The sequence below is a fragment of the Camelus bactrianus genome, chromosome 9 (genome assembly GCF_048773025.1).
Source record: "Camelus bactrianus isolate YW-2024 breed Bactrian camel chromosome 9, ASM4877302v1, whole genome shotgun sequence".
Lineage (NCBI taxonomy): Eukaryota > Metazoa > Chordata > Mammalia > Artiodactyla > Camelidae > Camelus > Camelus bactrianus.
This window is the reverse complement of record NC_133547.1, coordinates 38,926,352-38,941,479: the sequence shown is the minus strand read 5'-3', so window position 1 is coordinate 38,941,479 and position 15,128 is coordinate 38,926,352. Positions and strand designations below refer to the sequence as shown.

The following is a 15,128-nucleotide window of genomic DNA, read 5'->3' as shown; positions in this document are numbered from 1 at the left end:
AAACTGAAGTGTTGTTAATGTTCAGTTACTCACCCTGTCAGATCACAGAAGGCTACCAGGAAGTCTGTGCAGGATGTCGTGCAGACAACAGGAAGTTCTTCTGAGGTCTAACAAATTTGGCCAAAGAAAATTCAAACAGATGCACGTAGTGGCCAGACTTACTCCAATTCATTCATGTGCAATGTGCATTACTTTAACCAAGATGATTTGGTTGGCAATGATTTGTATACTCCAAATACATTTTTTGATTCAGTGGTGCAAGTGAAAACAAATGATCTCCATTCTCTACCTTTTTTTTTTTTTTTGGTAATGGTATTATGTTTTTAGATCATTTCTACTTCGAATATTTCTTCAGAGAAGGTATAATGGCTTTTAGTGTAGTATCTGAACAATTTATATTATGATTTATAATCCCCCCAAATATGATTACCTCCAATACAGTTCTGTCTGCAAAAGAAGGAACAATAAGGTATTGCTCTTCTTCTCTTATAGTATATTATCTCATGATTCTTCCAATAGTCCCTGAAGGAAGGCAAAATGGGCATTTTTAATCCAATCTTGTCAAAAGAAACTAGAGCTCAGAGATTTTAGATAAACTTGCTGGACGTTAAAGACCTCTAAGAGAAGGAAATGGGAAGTAAGGCGATGTTTAGAAAGTACATGTTTGTTGGGACCAGATAAATATGAACATGAATCATGACTCTGTTACTTGAGAAAGTCACTCAATCTTGTTGATAGTCAGGTTTCACATATGTGAAAAGGGGTATGAATTCCTGCTTTGGAGGATTGTGATGAGACTTAAATGAGAATAATATATGTAAAGTACCTAGAATTTAGGATGTTTCTCTAACAGCTGCCTCCATTAATTTCTCTTAAATATTTCTGCATTCTCTGAGATAGTTGTAGCTGAATATGTTTTGAATTTATTTTTTACTGAGGTAACATTTGTTGATAACATTATATAAGTTTATGTGCACAACATATATTTCTACTTCTGTCTTCACTATAGTGTGCTCACCACTAAAGTTTAGTTTCCTTCTATCACCATGCATCTTTATGGCTGAGTAATATTCCATATTGTGTGTGTGTGTACGACATCTTTTTTATCCATTCATCCACTGATAGGCACTCAGGTTGTTTCCATATCTTGGCTATTTTAAACAATGCTGCAATGAACATAGGGGTGCATATATCTTTTTGGATTAGTGTTTTTATATTCTTTGGATAAATACCCAGAAGTGGGATAACTGGGTCATATGGTAATCCTATTTTCTATTCTTAATTTTTTTGTGGAATCTCCATACTGTTTTCCATAGTGGCTGTACTAGTTTACATTCCCACTAATAGTGTTTTTTGTGAGGAGGTGGGGTGAGAGGTGGGGCAGGGAGGTAATCAGGCTTATTTATTTATTCTTGGAGGAGGTACTGAACCCAGGACCTCCTGCATGCTAGGCATGTGCTCTACCACTTGAGCTACACCCACCGCCTCCCACTAATCGTGCAGGAGGGTTCCCTTCCCCACCTCCCGCCCCGCATCCTTGCCGGCACCCTGTTACGGGTTGTCTTTTTGATGATTGCCATTCTAACAGGTGTGAGGTGGTACTGTAGCTGAATATTTTAAGTACGGAAACAAGCATAACTTGTGGGATATAATTACTAGGCCTTTGTAACCGTTTCCCAGAGTCACTCTGAACTCATTTTTGGGACTGGTTCTTCCCTTGTTCTAGATGAAATTTAGGACAAGTACCACAACTTTTCTTATCACTTTCAGTTAATAAAATGTTCTTCAAAAAAGTAATTAATATGTTTGGTCCAGTATAATCAAAATTTCAATCTCTATTTAAAGCTAAAATGTCTCCTCTCCCTCTGCTCAGGCCTGCTGCGGACAAAGAAAGGCCTGTAATGAGAGACAGGGGCATGTTTGGCTTCTCCTTTTTCCCCTTGCAGGATTTACTTTCTTTAGCTTGCTAACCCTTTAGAGTCACAGCAGAATAGAAAGGAGAGGAAAGGGCCAGTGGGTTAGTTCTTACCTGATTCATAGTCATGAGCAGCACTGAGTTTTCTGCCCTGACATCTTGTACGGCTCTTTCTTTGTCTTACTGGTTCTTTTCTGGGTTCTTTGGAGACCCACCCAGATACTGGGAAATTCTCTTTTGTAGTTTCTTGTTGGATAAGATGCACTCTCCCTGGCTGGTCACTTACGTCTCCTTCAACCTCTAGACCTCTGATGGTGCCTCCACCTCTTTTTTTTCTGCTGAAGTTTCTCTCTTCAAACGACACTTTAGCCCCTTTATGCAGAATCTAAGATAACTCCACCTTGGCTCTCTTTTCACAGCCCACTCTGGTACAGGAGAAATATTCATATATTCTTTGTTTCCACAAACTCTGGGAGTGTAACTTGCTTAAGACAACAGCTTCTCTTTCACTTTATTGTGAGAATGGTTAGCACACGTTTCTTAAACATGAATCAGACAGCAGTCCACTGTGTCCTCAAAACCCGTGAGACTTAAACTTCTCAGATAGTTTCACTGGAGTTCTTTGCCCTAGGCTGCAGGTGAGGGGCAGGTATCCCTTCCCCTGGGTGGGAGGTAGGGGTGAGTGGAAGAGGGCACTCGGTACAGTAGCAGCTCTCTCCAAATATCCTCTTTAAATCCAACCCCTTTTACTCTCAATGTGGGTGAGGGCTTCGAGGGCCACAAAACTCACTTTCTATCACCACTTCCTTTGAGAATTCTGCTTTATGGCCTTGCAGCTCATTTTGTAATAGGACATATGTTTTCTTGGTATCTTTGTTAAACTTCTGTTTAACAGCCTGTTAATTCTGCATTACTTTATATAAAATTTATGTTTCTATGAAGTTGCTTTTAAACTTGCTTTTTGTTAATGGAATCTCATTTTTGCCATTGACTTAAGTAAGTCAGTTTCACAGATGCTTGTATTTCTCTGATTTGTTTTCAAGTGGAACTGATTTTTGAACGTTTGACAAATGACATATAATCTGGTAGACTAAAACCCAAGTCAATTAAATTTAATGAGAGAAATCTACCTGTACATCTATATCCTCTTCCAGAGAAACGTACTGCTCCCCTTTCTTATTTGGATTCACTGGGAACTGCAAGGCACTGACAAAATCGTGGGCCCATGGACATTGTTCATTGCTCCAGGGGTGAGCACCTAACCTAAGGCAATGAGTCCCTCGTGAGGGTTTGGAGAATCAGTACCAGAAAGAGCTTTACGAAAGCCTGTCTCCGGTACCTGAGGTAGTGAGATAGAAAACTGGGAGCAGTTATGACCATGTTTCCTCCTATGTGAAGAAAACTGATCTGCATTGTGGGAGAAGGTGGAAGCAGGACAGGCAGGAGCAGAGACATAAGATACAGAATCATGAGGCTGTTCCCCTTCATGGTTCTTGTTTCACCTGCATTCCAGCTATGGTCCTTCTCTTCTTGCAGAAGTTAGCTCAGATTGGGTTTCTGGCAGTTGGACTCTCCAAACACTATCTCTTTGTGGCCTACTAAATTTCTTAAAATATTTTTTAGGAAATAGAAAGTATAAAAGTTAGGATTCAATATGACTACGGATTTACTATATATACACGTAACATAATGCCTTATACAGAGTCAACATCTAGGAGATACTTGAAGACATTAAAAGGGAGGGTTAATTAAAATCAACAATAATAATGAAGTTCAACACTATAACAACTTTAAAAAGTGTTACATTTTGACAACAGAAGGTTTAAAGGATTATAAAACAAAATTCAACCATTGCCTGCCTCTTTTTTTTTTCTTGTAGCACAAAGTTATATTCTTCAGGGCTTAAATAGATGACCGAATCACTGAGAAATCATTCACAGAGATTATAAAATTCCTGACTCCAGATAAAACTTTTGAGTTTGTAATTGATGGAAGATGCTGATGTAGTATTCTTTTTGCAATATAAAATACTTTTAAAATATATTACATTTTCTGTTGATTTACTGTAGTTTTATTGAAGTACATAGTAAATGAATATGGACAGAGAATATTTTTTAAAAAGAAAAAAAATGTTGTGTTATACCCAGGTTTTAAATAATATTTTAGTTCTGTATATTTTGTTAGTGCATTTTAAGGATCCATAACTATACTGATGACTAAAAACATAAAGATGCACTAATCTTCCTTCTTTCCTTTGATCTGCCTGCATTCCCCTCTGCTTTTACTGTTTATCTCAAAGCTATTCTCCATCTTTAAGTTACAGCACCCTCTACCGAGTTGGTGGCAACATTACATTGTGGCCATTTTACCAACAGTGCTTGCTTTTCCTTCAAAAGGAAAATAACACTTTGAATATGTACTAAAAAGTTGGACTTTCTGCAAATTGAATTGCTCTCAAACTATTTGATACAAGTACAGTCACATTACTACAAAGAAACAAGTAATCATGAATTTGAAGGTATTATGAAGATACAAGGAAACAATGTAAAAGACATTTAGTTTTTGAGTATATAGAGCAAAAAGGTATGAAAGATAAAAAAAAAAGGCAAAAAGTTCCATTTTAAATATGAGTGATGAACACTTTAAAATGGAAATGTGCACCTGAAATTTCTGTCTGCACAGGGAAACTGTTCAAATAAATGCTAGAGGAGCAAATTTTTGTTTTGTAGATTCTTAGTTTCATTACTTATATGACCCAAATTTATTGTGGTTACGTTATTATGATTATGTTAATCATACCCTGGAGGTATGATTATACTATTTTGTCTCCCCTGACTACAGTGTATGCTCCATGAGTATACGGAGACCCCTTTGTATTTCTATATCTAAAAATATTTAAAACTGTAAATTCACACCAATGCCACTAATTCAAATCCAACACTGTAGGGTTCATTCTAGCTTTCGTCTCTGCATATGTGTAGCTCATTTATCTGACAGTAAGAAGCCTAGCTCTCCTTATCCTCAGTACATTTATTATATGCATGATCTACTTGCGTGTAACCAATCTTCCAGCCTTTAGGCTGCTGCCCTGCTCAGCTACCTTCTTTCCTTGAGCTTTGACCCTTTCTGGGCAGCTTTCCTCAAGCCTGCTAATGGCTTTTAACTAGTGATTCCAGAAGGAAGTGATGGAGGGAGGAAGGGAGGGAGAGGCTTTACATACAAAAATGTAAGTATGTAAGTATAGAATATGGATCCAAATTTTGTGATTATTGATTCTTCAATAGATGTGAAATTTTTGTTTTCATTTGAAATCTATCAGTATTCAGAGCAAAATTTACATAAACATTCACAAACTGAAATGATCTGAACATAGTCTCTTACATAGGTATTTTCAAAGTAATGAGGTATGTGGTTTTTGAAGCCAGTTTGAATTTGACACAACTCTTTTGAAATGGGGATTGTTTATATGATTTATTAATAGTGGCAGTTTTCCTGTAATTAAGTGCCATGTTTTTATGATTGAGAGTGGTCTGCATTTGTTTTTGGGAGGGTTGGGAATAGTGGATAGGCTGAACAAGAGACAGAATTCACCTTCTTATCTGGAATTCTGTCTCCTAAATGACTTGGAAAATCTGGGGAGAATATCCACTTATCTTAATGTGATAAATGAGTCAACTCTTAAGATGATTATTGTCTCCCTAAAGACTACTAGAACATTCACATTTGAAACTCACTGTATGATAAAATTATCTTTCCAGTGATGGTAATGGCTTTACACTGAGCCAATCAAACTCTCTTAGAAAGTCCACTTTGTGATCACTTAGATTTGAGACAGCAAAGACCAGGATTTTGAAATTCGACTAGGTCCTTGTGAACAAGCTGAGACTGGTCTTATTAGCAACCAACCAATAACTAAGTTGTCCAGTAGATTAAAAAGGTAAAGTGTTTACCAGCTAAAACTATGATAATCTAGGATGATTATTTAAGCAGATCACCTTAACTTTAAGGTATTCAAAGTAGGTGTTGAAAGAGGTCTTCAATGACCAAAACAGATAAAATGGATTAAGTTCAAAGGTTGTTCCAATGGAAAACAGTAGTGCTTGAGAAGACTAGATGCTGGGAAAAATGGAAGCAAGCTGAACCCCAGACTTCTGACCACAGAAATGAATTGGGTTAAGGAAGTGAATGAGTTCAGGGTTTCTACTCTTGGCCTCTAGAGGAACCACTGGGCTTTGGGAATTAACAACATACAAGTGGGTAGGGATGCAGATGTTTAAATGTCTGTGTAACATTTTCTTTTCTCATGCAGGAAGGTGTTATTGTTAATTATGCCTTTATTTGGTATGGTAACAGTGTTTTCTTAATTCATTGCAGATGGATACTTTTCTTTTTTAAAAACAAAGTGAAAACAAATTATTAGAAAATTCAAATAAAACAGACAAGCCTTGAGTTTTTACTAGATTCAACAAACAGGAGATTACTCTATCAAACAGCTGTTAAGTTTCTAAATGCTTCTTTTTAATCTCTGATTTACCTTGTTGTGAACAGGTAACAGCTTGCAGTCTGGCATCAGTGTGCAAACTACACTTTGGTAGGATTACTTTATACTAGCAGAGCTTCTCAAACATTAACGTTTGACAGATTACCTGGGACTCTTGTGTCAGTGTGACTCTTATTTAGGAGGCCTGAGAGGGGCCTGAGATGTATTCCTAACAAGCTCCCAAGTGATACTGATGCTGCTCATCTGCAGCCACACTTATGTGTAACAAGGCTTGAAGTTTATGTCCTTCATAAGCTATTTTGATTTTCACAGTGATCTTTTGAGCTAAGAATTCTTATTCCACTTTACTCATGTTTAAGTCAGATATTAATTAAAGTCATGTATTGAGGTATAATTTCCACAGAGTAAAATTAAACCTTTTTAGTGCATAGCGCTGTGCATTTTAACAAACTCATACAGTTGCAGAATCAAAACATAGAACACTTCCATCACCCCCAAAAGCTCCCTTGTGCTCTTATATAGTCAACATCCCCTGCTCCTCAGCCCTTGGTAACCACTGATCTGTTTTCTGTCTCTATAGTTTTGCCTTTTCCAGAATGTCATATAATGTATTGTTGCATGCATCAGCAGTTCATTCCTTTTTATTGCTGAGTAGTATTCCATTATATGAATGCAATACAAGTTGCTTATCCATTCACCCATTTAAGAACATTTTGCTTATTTCTGGGTTTTGGCAATTATGAAGAAAACTGCTATAAGCATTCTGGTGCAAGCTTTTATGTGAACATAAGTCTTCTCAGTCAAAATTTTGATAGGTAATTTCTCTATTTACTTTTTTAAAAAGTAAAGAAATGAAGAGGAGGAGAAAAAGAAGACAGAGGAAGAGGGGCAGCAGAGGGAGGGTGAGGAGAAGAAAATAACACAAGTCTGAGACGACCATTTCAAGCAGCCTCTCCAAGTACAGAGTATCCACAATAGGGATTAAAAGAGGTTTTTAAGGACAGATAGAAACTTTGACGACATTTGAAGGCCTTTCCAAAGGAAGAGACAAATTCTTAACAAAACTGGAAATTGGAAGTAAAATAAGCAAATAAATTAGTTTCAAGATGATTTTACTAAACAGGCAGTCCTCAGCTTACAAACTCTACATCTGCATATGTCTTAAATATATAAAACAGTAGGAAGAGAGGTAAACCCAAGGTCTGAGTTCCTAGATTTTGTTGAAACTAGTCTTTGTTTAGTGATTTAGAAGATGTGGGGAGATCCTTACTTACAAGTACAGCGTTGTTTCTCCGCAGATGTTAGGGATACAGTGGTAGTTTCTATAAGCAGCTGTGGATGAACAGAGAATTATCACAGTGTCTCATCTGATTGGCACTTCAAATCACTAAGATCTTTCATACACAGTACATGACCTGGCTGTTAGGAGGCGCATATTCCTACTCTTTTTACTGAGGAGAAGCTACCCAGGGAGGCTATGCCACATCTCTGAGTTTACCCTGCTGAAGGATTAGGACCTTGCCCGGTGTTTTCCCAGTCCAGTGGTCCTTCCCTTATCCCATGTGACACAGTAAGAAGTTCTGCCTTACCTTGGCAATAATCCCCAAGCCTTGTAACTGCATCCATCGTGAGAGGGAGGGGGCCTGAGGTTTTTCTGTTAAGTGCTGATGGCAGATGCGCCCTAAGGTTTATCAAGGGCAGATCACACTAAGCTGTAGAGCAAAGTAGCCCCTGTTTTTACCGCTGCCCCCCTGAACGAGCGTTGATCTTTTCTGCAAAAACCCTTGCGTCTCCTCCCCGCCCCCATCTCCGCCCGGGTTTACTGAGCTGTATAATTGACGTATAACACTGTATTAGTTTTAGGTGTTGCTTTTTGTTTTTTAAAGTGTTTTCAAATTTCACTCCTCTACTTCCTAAAGCTGAATTCCCATCCCAAGTGTGCGGCCACCCAAGTGTCTCATTTTCGTGAGTGGAAAACAGGCCTAGAGATGTGCAGTGTCTAGCGTGTAGGAGTTACACGAGAAAGTGAGATCTCTTTGAGGCAAAGCCCGACAAAGCTCAATTTCCAAGCAGAGAGAACACTCTCCGGGCAGTTCGCCGAGGCTGCAAGCCGGAAGGGAGAGGGGCTTGAATTTAAGTAACCTGAGCTTCAAACTGCTCCTCCCCCTTCCCCGCCCTACACCCCCGAACCCTTCATACGCTAATGCGGGGCGAGGGGGTGGGGAGCTCGCTTCTCGTACCGCACTCCTGGTGCGAGATAGCTCCACTTGGAACCGAGCAGAACTCGCTCCGCAGGTCCCACAGTCCCTCCCGGGCCCCACCCCGAAGCCCTGCCACTTCCTGCCGGGCCCGGGCAGCGCCAGGCCCGCCCCCCGAGCCTCCCCAGGAGGCCGGCGCGGGGCGGGCTCCTCCCCCAGCAGCCGCGGGCGCGGCCACTCCTTGCGCGCCGAGCCGGCTCGGGTGGGGTCTCGGCTCCTCAGCCTGCGCGCCGCGGGCCCCAGCAGCCAGGCCGGCGCCTCGCGCTGGTCCTCCTCGCGCCGGGCAGCCCTCGGACCCCCGTGCCCTCCCGCGGCTGAGCCGCCCCGCGCCTCCGGAAGCATGCTGCGCTGGCTGCGGGGCTTTGTGCTTCCCGCGGCTGCCTGCCAGGACGCCGAGCCGCCGACGCGCTACGAGACGCTCTTCCAGAAGTTGGACCGCAACGGGGATGGCGTGGTGGACATCCGCGAGCTGCAGGAGGGGCTCAAGAGCCTGGGCATCCCCCTGGGCCGGGACGCGGAGGAGGTGGGTCGCTGCGGGGCGTGGCCGGCGGGCCGGGGGCGCTGCGGGGTCTCTGGGCGCAGCCAGGACCGAGGGCGGAAGCTGGAACTGTGGCTTCCAGAGGGAGAATGGGTTCCGAAGCTCGGGAATGGGGACCGCGGCCCGGTACCCCGGAACGGATGCGCGTCAGGATCTGAGAGGTTACTGGTGATTTTCCAGAAAAATTAGTGCCGTGAACACTCTGGCTCACTGTAACAATTTAAAATCCTATAGCACGATAGTTTGGTCTGAAGGCATCCCAGGCCTTTTTACGCCTTTGCAAAAAAAAATTTAACCATTTTTTTTTTCTCTTGGGTCTCAATCTTTGCAAACATTTAACCAAGATTTTGAGCTCTCACACTTCAGTGGGCCCCAAGTTCTGTAAAAAGGCTCACGGTTTGTACCTCTTCGAAATTACTTTGTTACACCCCGTAGTTTTGTCTGCTGCTTCAGAACTTCTTGAAAATCAGTCGTACCTCTCCCCCAACTTCCCGTTGAGGAGAGGCGACATTCCATTGTTTAAGACACTGTTAATGCCCTAAGCACATAAGTTGACCTGAAGTGTTGGCCTATCATCTCTGAGCAATTTCAGCTCCTCTGAGTCATTTTGTCCCTGAAGTCCAGCTCCTATCAGAAGGGTGGAGATACTTGGAACCTCTCCAACTCCAGTGAAACGTGAGAGGACACTTTGGCATTCCTTATCCCAAGAGGGAAAGTGATTCAACTGTAAGAGCCAACAACTGTTTTATAGTAGTTATATTTTAAGCTACTCATTCAGTGTCTTTAGGAGTAACAGGTCTCTTCAGGTTACCGTTTCTTCTTGAGTCAGATTTAGTAATTTACAACTTTTAGGAAACTGCCCATTTTGTCTAAGGCTTAAAATACTCATTCGCTTATGATTTTTAGAAAGTTCGGGCACTGTAGTTATATTCTCTGTTTCATTCCTGACATTTCCTCCGCCCCCGCCCTTCAATCTTCCCAAACCTTTTTTTTTTTTCTTACCAATCTTTTTCCTTCCTTCAGTCTTTATTTTATTCACACATTGAAAGAAGCAGCCTTTAGTACTTTTTGCTGATTGTCTCTGGTTTTGAAATGTTCTTCCATTCACTTTCCTTTACTTTCTTTGGGTTTACTCATTTGCCCCTTTTCTAATTTCTTGAGTGGAATGTTTGTTTCATTAATTTTGAGCTGCAGTATCCCTTCAGCCACTTCTTTAGCTGCATGTTTGTAGTTTTGTTGTAGTTTAGTTACAATTCTTTTCTAATATAATTTCACCTTTGATCAATGAATTGTTTAAATGTGTGCTGTAAATTTCCAAATATAGATGCTTTTTTGGTTGGTTCTTTGACAATATGAATAAAATAGATGAACCTCTGGCAAGATTCATTAAGAAAGAGAGAAGAACTCAAAATCAAGAATGAAAGTCTTTAGTTTTCCAAAACTTATATAAGGACAAATTATAAAATAAGTTGTATTAAAGTGTGTGTCTGCAAACGTATAGAACAGGATGGCATATATTTATCACATACATAATATATGTATTTTATACATATACATAAAATATATTTTATACATACATATATACACACATAATACTACTCTCTGTGCTCATGTCAGATATTATTAACTATTCCCAGCACTCTTTTTGGACAGGTACATTCTTCAATAAAAGGTTAATAATGGTTACCTAATTACCTTTTAACTTTTTTCTTCACAATTTTTGTATTGCAATTTTTAAAAATGATCACACATTATTATTTTTATGATTAGAAAAAAAATAGAGGCTTTTGTTGTTGTTTTTGGATAAATGTCACTTTCTCTGGGGTGAGCTTTTCTGGACCACCTATAGAAGGCTTGATCACACCCTACTGTGTGTAGGTCCTTTGTCTTACATATCACTACTGCTATAATTTCAAAAAGTATTATTTTTAATCGACTGTGCCCTCTACTGAGACCACACCTCTGGAGGATCATGTCTGAGAGATCTAAGCACAGTGACACAAAGATTTAAGGCTGTGATTTGAAATATCCTAAACAAGGCAGTTGCTCACCTAAAATAATTGAAAAAAAATTAATTGTAAAGCAGTTGTTAGGGCTTTTATTTCCAGCATATAGAGGAAAAGAAATCCAAAAATTCTCCTCTTGCAAGGTACCTAGAAATGCTGTATAAAATAAAATATATATATACAACTGATTTTTTTTACAGCAGTTTCTGGTTTACAGCAAAACTGAGAGGAAGATACAGAGATTTTCCGTAAACCCTCTACTCCTAGACATCACATACACAGCCTCTCGCATTGTCAACATCACTCACCAGAATGGCACAGTTTTTACCAAGGGTGAACCTACACTGACACATCATTATTACTCTGAGTCTGTGGTTTACCTTAGTGTTCACTCTAGGTGTTGTGTGTTCCGTGGGTCTAGATGAATGTGTAATGACATGCATCCATCATTATCATAGAGAGTATTTTTACTGCCCTAAAAATCGTCTGTGCTCTGCCTATTCACTTCCACCCCGCAACCACTGATCTTTCTGTTGTTTCCGTAGTTTTGCCAGATAGATAACTTTTTACATGCATAGTTGGGCTTATTAGAAAATACGAAAAATCTAGTCAAACTACCTGGGTTTAAACCTTGGTTCTGCTACTTACTAGTTAACTTCAGGCAATTCAAAAAAAAATTTCTCTAGCTTCAGTTTCCTCGCCTGTAACAGAGGTAACATTAGTACTTACCTCCTAGGGTTATTGTGAAGGATAAGTGAATTAAAATATGTAAAGTACTTAGAATAAGTACCTTATGAGCAATCAATTAACTGTTAGCCTTTAAATTATCTAATACTGTTCCGACAATCACTATTGAAAGAGCAATGTCAGAATGCTCTTTGTGATTATAGATTTGTCAACTTCTCTTTATAATTCTGTCAACTTTTCCCTTTTATATTTTAAAAAATAGGCTGCATAGTGGACTGCACTACCGGTGTATTCAGATTCTGCGCTGTTGTATCTCCCTGGGGAGCTCCTCCTCCTATTATTATACTTTCTTACCTATCCTTACAGCACGGACCCCCCACATTCCACACGGCTGGATACTGCAGCAGCCGGAGCGTTCTCTGCAAACCAGTTATTTTCCCAGGTCATCACTGGGCAGCCGTCGATACTGGTCTCCCAACTTGTGCAGGGCATTGTCCTTGCCCCATGTTCCACTCAGGGCTCTTTGCCTGCTGGGCAGTGATTGAGCCAGTTCCCAAACCCCATGTCCCCGCCTCTTGTCTTAGACCACTCCTGGTGTGAACTGTGTCTGTTCTGTTCCTCTTAGGAGAAACCAGGATGGGATTGGATGTGCAAGAGAAGGGTACGGGAGAGGAAACAGGAGAGAGGCAAGGTGATCTTCAGACCACAATGCAAGTTTAACCCCTGGTAGAAGAGTGCAAGAAAGAAGGAGACTTAGGAAGAACTTCAGACCAAAGCATATTCTTGGAAAGTCTCAGCTAGGCCAATGGGGACTCACTGAGGAAAGCTATCCATTAGGGGGGTCCTGCGGGGGCCACCCAGGCCTGGCACCCTGCTGTGCTAGACATTGGTTGGAGCAGTGTGACCAGCGTGGCCTTGGTGTGAGTGCTGCAGCGGGTCCAGAGGTCCAGAGGTGTGGCAGGTAGGCTGGCAGTCACCTCTGCCCCCACAGCACGTTCCCTTGTGGGGCTATGTGACGTGGCCTCCACCGGCCACTCCTTGGCCCACACAGGTCTGCTCTTGGCACAGGTTTGAGAAGTGCTCCCTCATTGTTCTCAGCCTCTCGTCCTCAGAGAGGGCAGTGCTTCAGTCCCATTGTTTCAGTTGGTCACAGCTGGTACTCATGATCTATTTCCCTTCTTGACTGTCCGTTTTAAATTCTGCTCACACTCAGCTGGAATCTCTTTGTGACTTAGCTGGTGACATGACCCAGACCTTCCTTCCGGCAGGGTCTGAGCTTCTCAGGCCAGTGATGCTGCGTGCGCCCCTTCCCAGTTAGAACTGGACAAGGGGGTACCAGGCAGCCCTGGTGTCCATGTGAATCATCTGAGTTCCATAAATATTCCTCTCTGTCTCTGTGGGGTAGAAGCAGCCCCACCTCCTACTGACTGGGGCCAATTTACACCTACTAAGAAGAAGACTTCTTTTCTTGCTTGTTGGTCCCTGGACACGAGCTGGTCCAAAGGTGCAGGTGCAGATGTAGCTTATAGTTCAGTGGGACCCTTGCTGTGTTCCCTGGCAAGAGTATATCCTGTCTGAGGACCAGAAACTAACCCTGCAGAGCCCAGAGCTGTGGGGACAGAAAGCCGAAGTCCCCCAGTGAGTCACCGGGAGTGACAGTAAGTGGGACTGCTCCTGCTTCTACCTCTTGGTTCCTGGACTCACTGTCCTTCCTTTTGTGGGCACAGAGCCACGTGGTAGAGGTCTCTGAGCACACATACCGCATCCTGAAGGGCAGTAACCCATCTTTGCCAGATACTGTCCCGTAGGCGGTGCTTCAGCTGTGCTTTCAGTCGGCCTTTCCAGCATTCTGTGAGATTGGCTGCTTCAGGATGGCGTGCTGTGTGATGTGGGCCGTGGATCCCTTGGCCATGGGCCCACTCCCACACCTCTCCTACCGTGAAGGGATCCCCAGTCAGAGGCCGTGTTACGTGGGGATTTCATGCCTGTGAATTAGACATTCTGTAAGCCCCCAGATAGTATTGCTGTCTGAGCCTTTGTGGGCAGGAGGAAACCTTTACCTTCCTTTGAGGAAGAGCAGTGCCCCTTCCAGGACAGGAGGCACCCAGTATAACTGACTTTCCACCGAGGGACCAGTTGGTCTTCTTGGGCCAGGCAAGGCCAAATCATGAAAGGCACTGTGGGCCTGCTGGGTGGTTTGGAGTTTTATTATATGAGTGATGGGAGCACTTGGGAGGTTTTAAGCAAGAGGGGACACAGGCAGACTTACGGTTTAGGAAGATGACTCTGGTGGCTGTGCAGAAAACAGATGGAGGTAGAGAGAGTGTTGAGTCAAGCCTGGGAAACAGTAGCCAGCCAAATACTTGGAGTTAGGATTACGTGGTCAGTCTTTATGGGGGAAGGTTTCAGAGGCATAGGTCAAGGCTTTGCATAATGTCAGTGATCGGTGAGATTATCCACTTGAGAATCCAGAAATGAGAACTACGGGATGACTCTTCAAGGGGAAGGTTTCAAGATAATTTGTATCTAAAACAAGTGCTCAGTTTGAAGTGAAATCTCTCAAAATTTCCATCTGACTCGATCTCTTCTCCGTGTTGCCAGGCTTTTGTATGAATTCAGCATTAGAAGAAAGCAAATTTCTATTGAAGTTCCTTGAGGTCTTAGATGGAAAGAATATGGAATATAAGAGTAGAATGTAGAAAACAGGCGTAAGGAATATAATAGCAAAGGAATGCAGTAACTAACACTTCTAAGTGTTCCAGCACTATCCAGGGAAGGCAGAGGACTTCAGGGCAAGTCCTGAGACAAGATTGAGAACTAGCTGGAAGTGAACTTGCTGTGGTTTCTTCTGATGTGAATGACCTCTCTTTTCCACGTGTTTTCAAATCTCCATTGTGAAATTAGTGTTTTAGAAGAGACAAAATTCACATTAAGCTCTCCTAGGACTCGGGAATGTGAGTATATGGAACTAAGAGGCGAAGGTACTGTGGCGAACAAGGAAATACAGTTGCTATTACTAATTTTCCCTGAAGAATCCAGCAATCCTATCTGCTTTTTAGAGTATTTTCCATTTTTACTCCTTCTCCTTTGCCACTGCCACCCTCCTCCTCTTCTTTGTTTTTCATCAAAGGCCACATTGGAACATTGGAAAAGACAGTCCCAATGTTTGGATGTCATTTGAGGTACTCTGTGGGAAAAAATTTCAGGGCATCAAAAAGTAAAA

General features: G+C 41.7%; 1 protein-coding gene and 1 pseudogene across 1 annotated transcript in view; one reads left to right on the top strand and one right to left on the bottom strand.

Annotated features, from left to right (window-relative positions):
• The window catches only part of LOC123614276 (small ribosomal subunit protein eS6-like), a 45,628-nt pseudogene extending 36,881 nt beyond the window's left edge, over positions 1 to 8,747 (bottom strand).
• Positions 8,748 to 8,865: 118 nt separating this feature from the next.
• SLC25A24 (solute carrier family 25 member 24) overlaps positions 8,866 to 15,128 on the top strand; it is a 45,691-nt gene continuing 39,428 nt past the window's right edge. Inside the window, exon 1 of the mRNA XM_074370079.1 lies at positions 8,866 to 9,197. Within this exon, the coding sequence (XP_074226180.1) occupies positions 9,015 to 9,197 (183 nt within the window). The 5' untranslated portion in view covers positions 8,866 to 9,014. The remainder of the gene's footprint in view (positions 9,198 to 15,128) is intronic.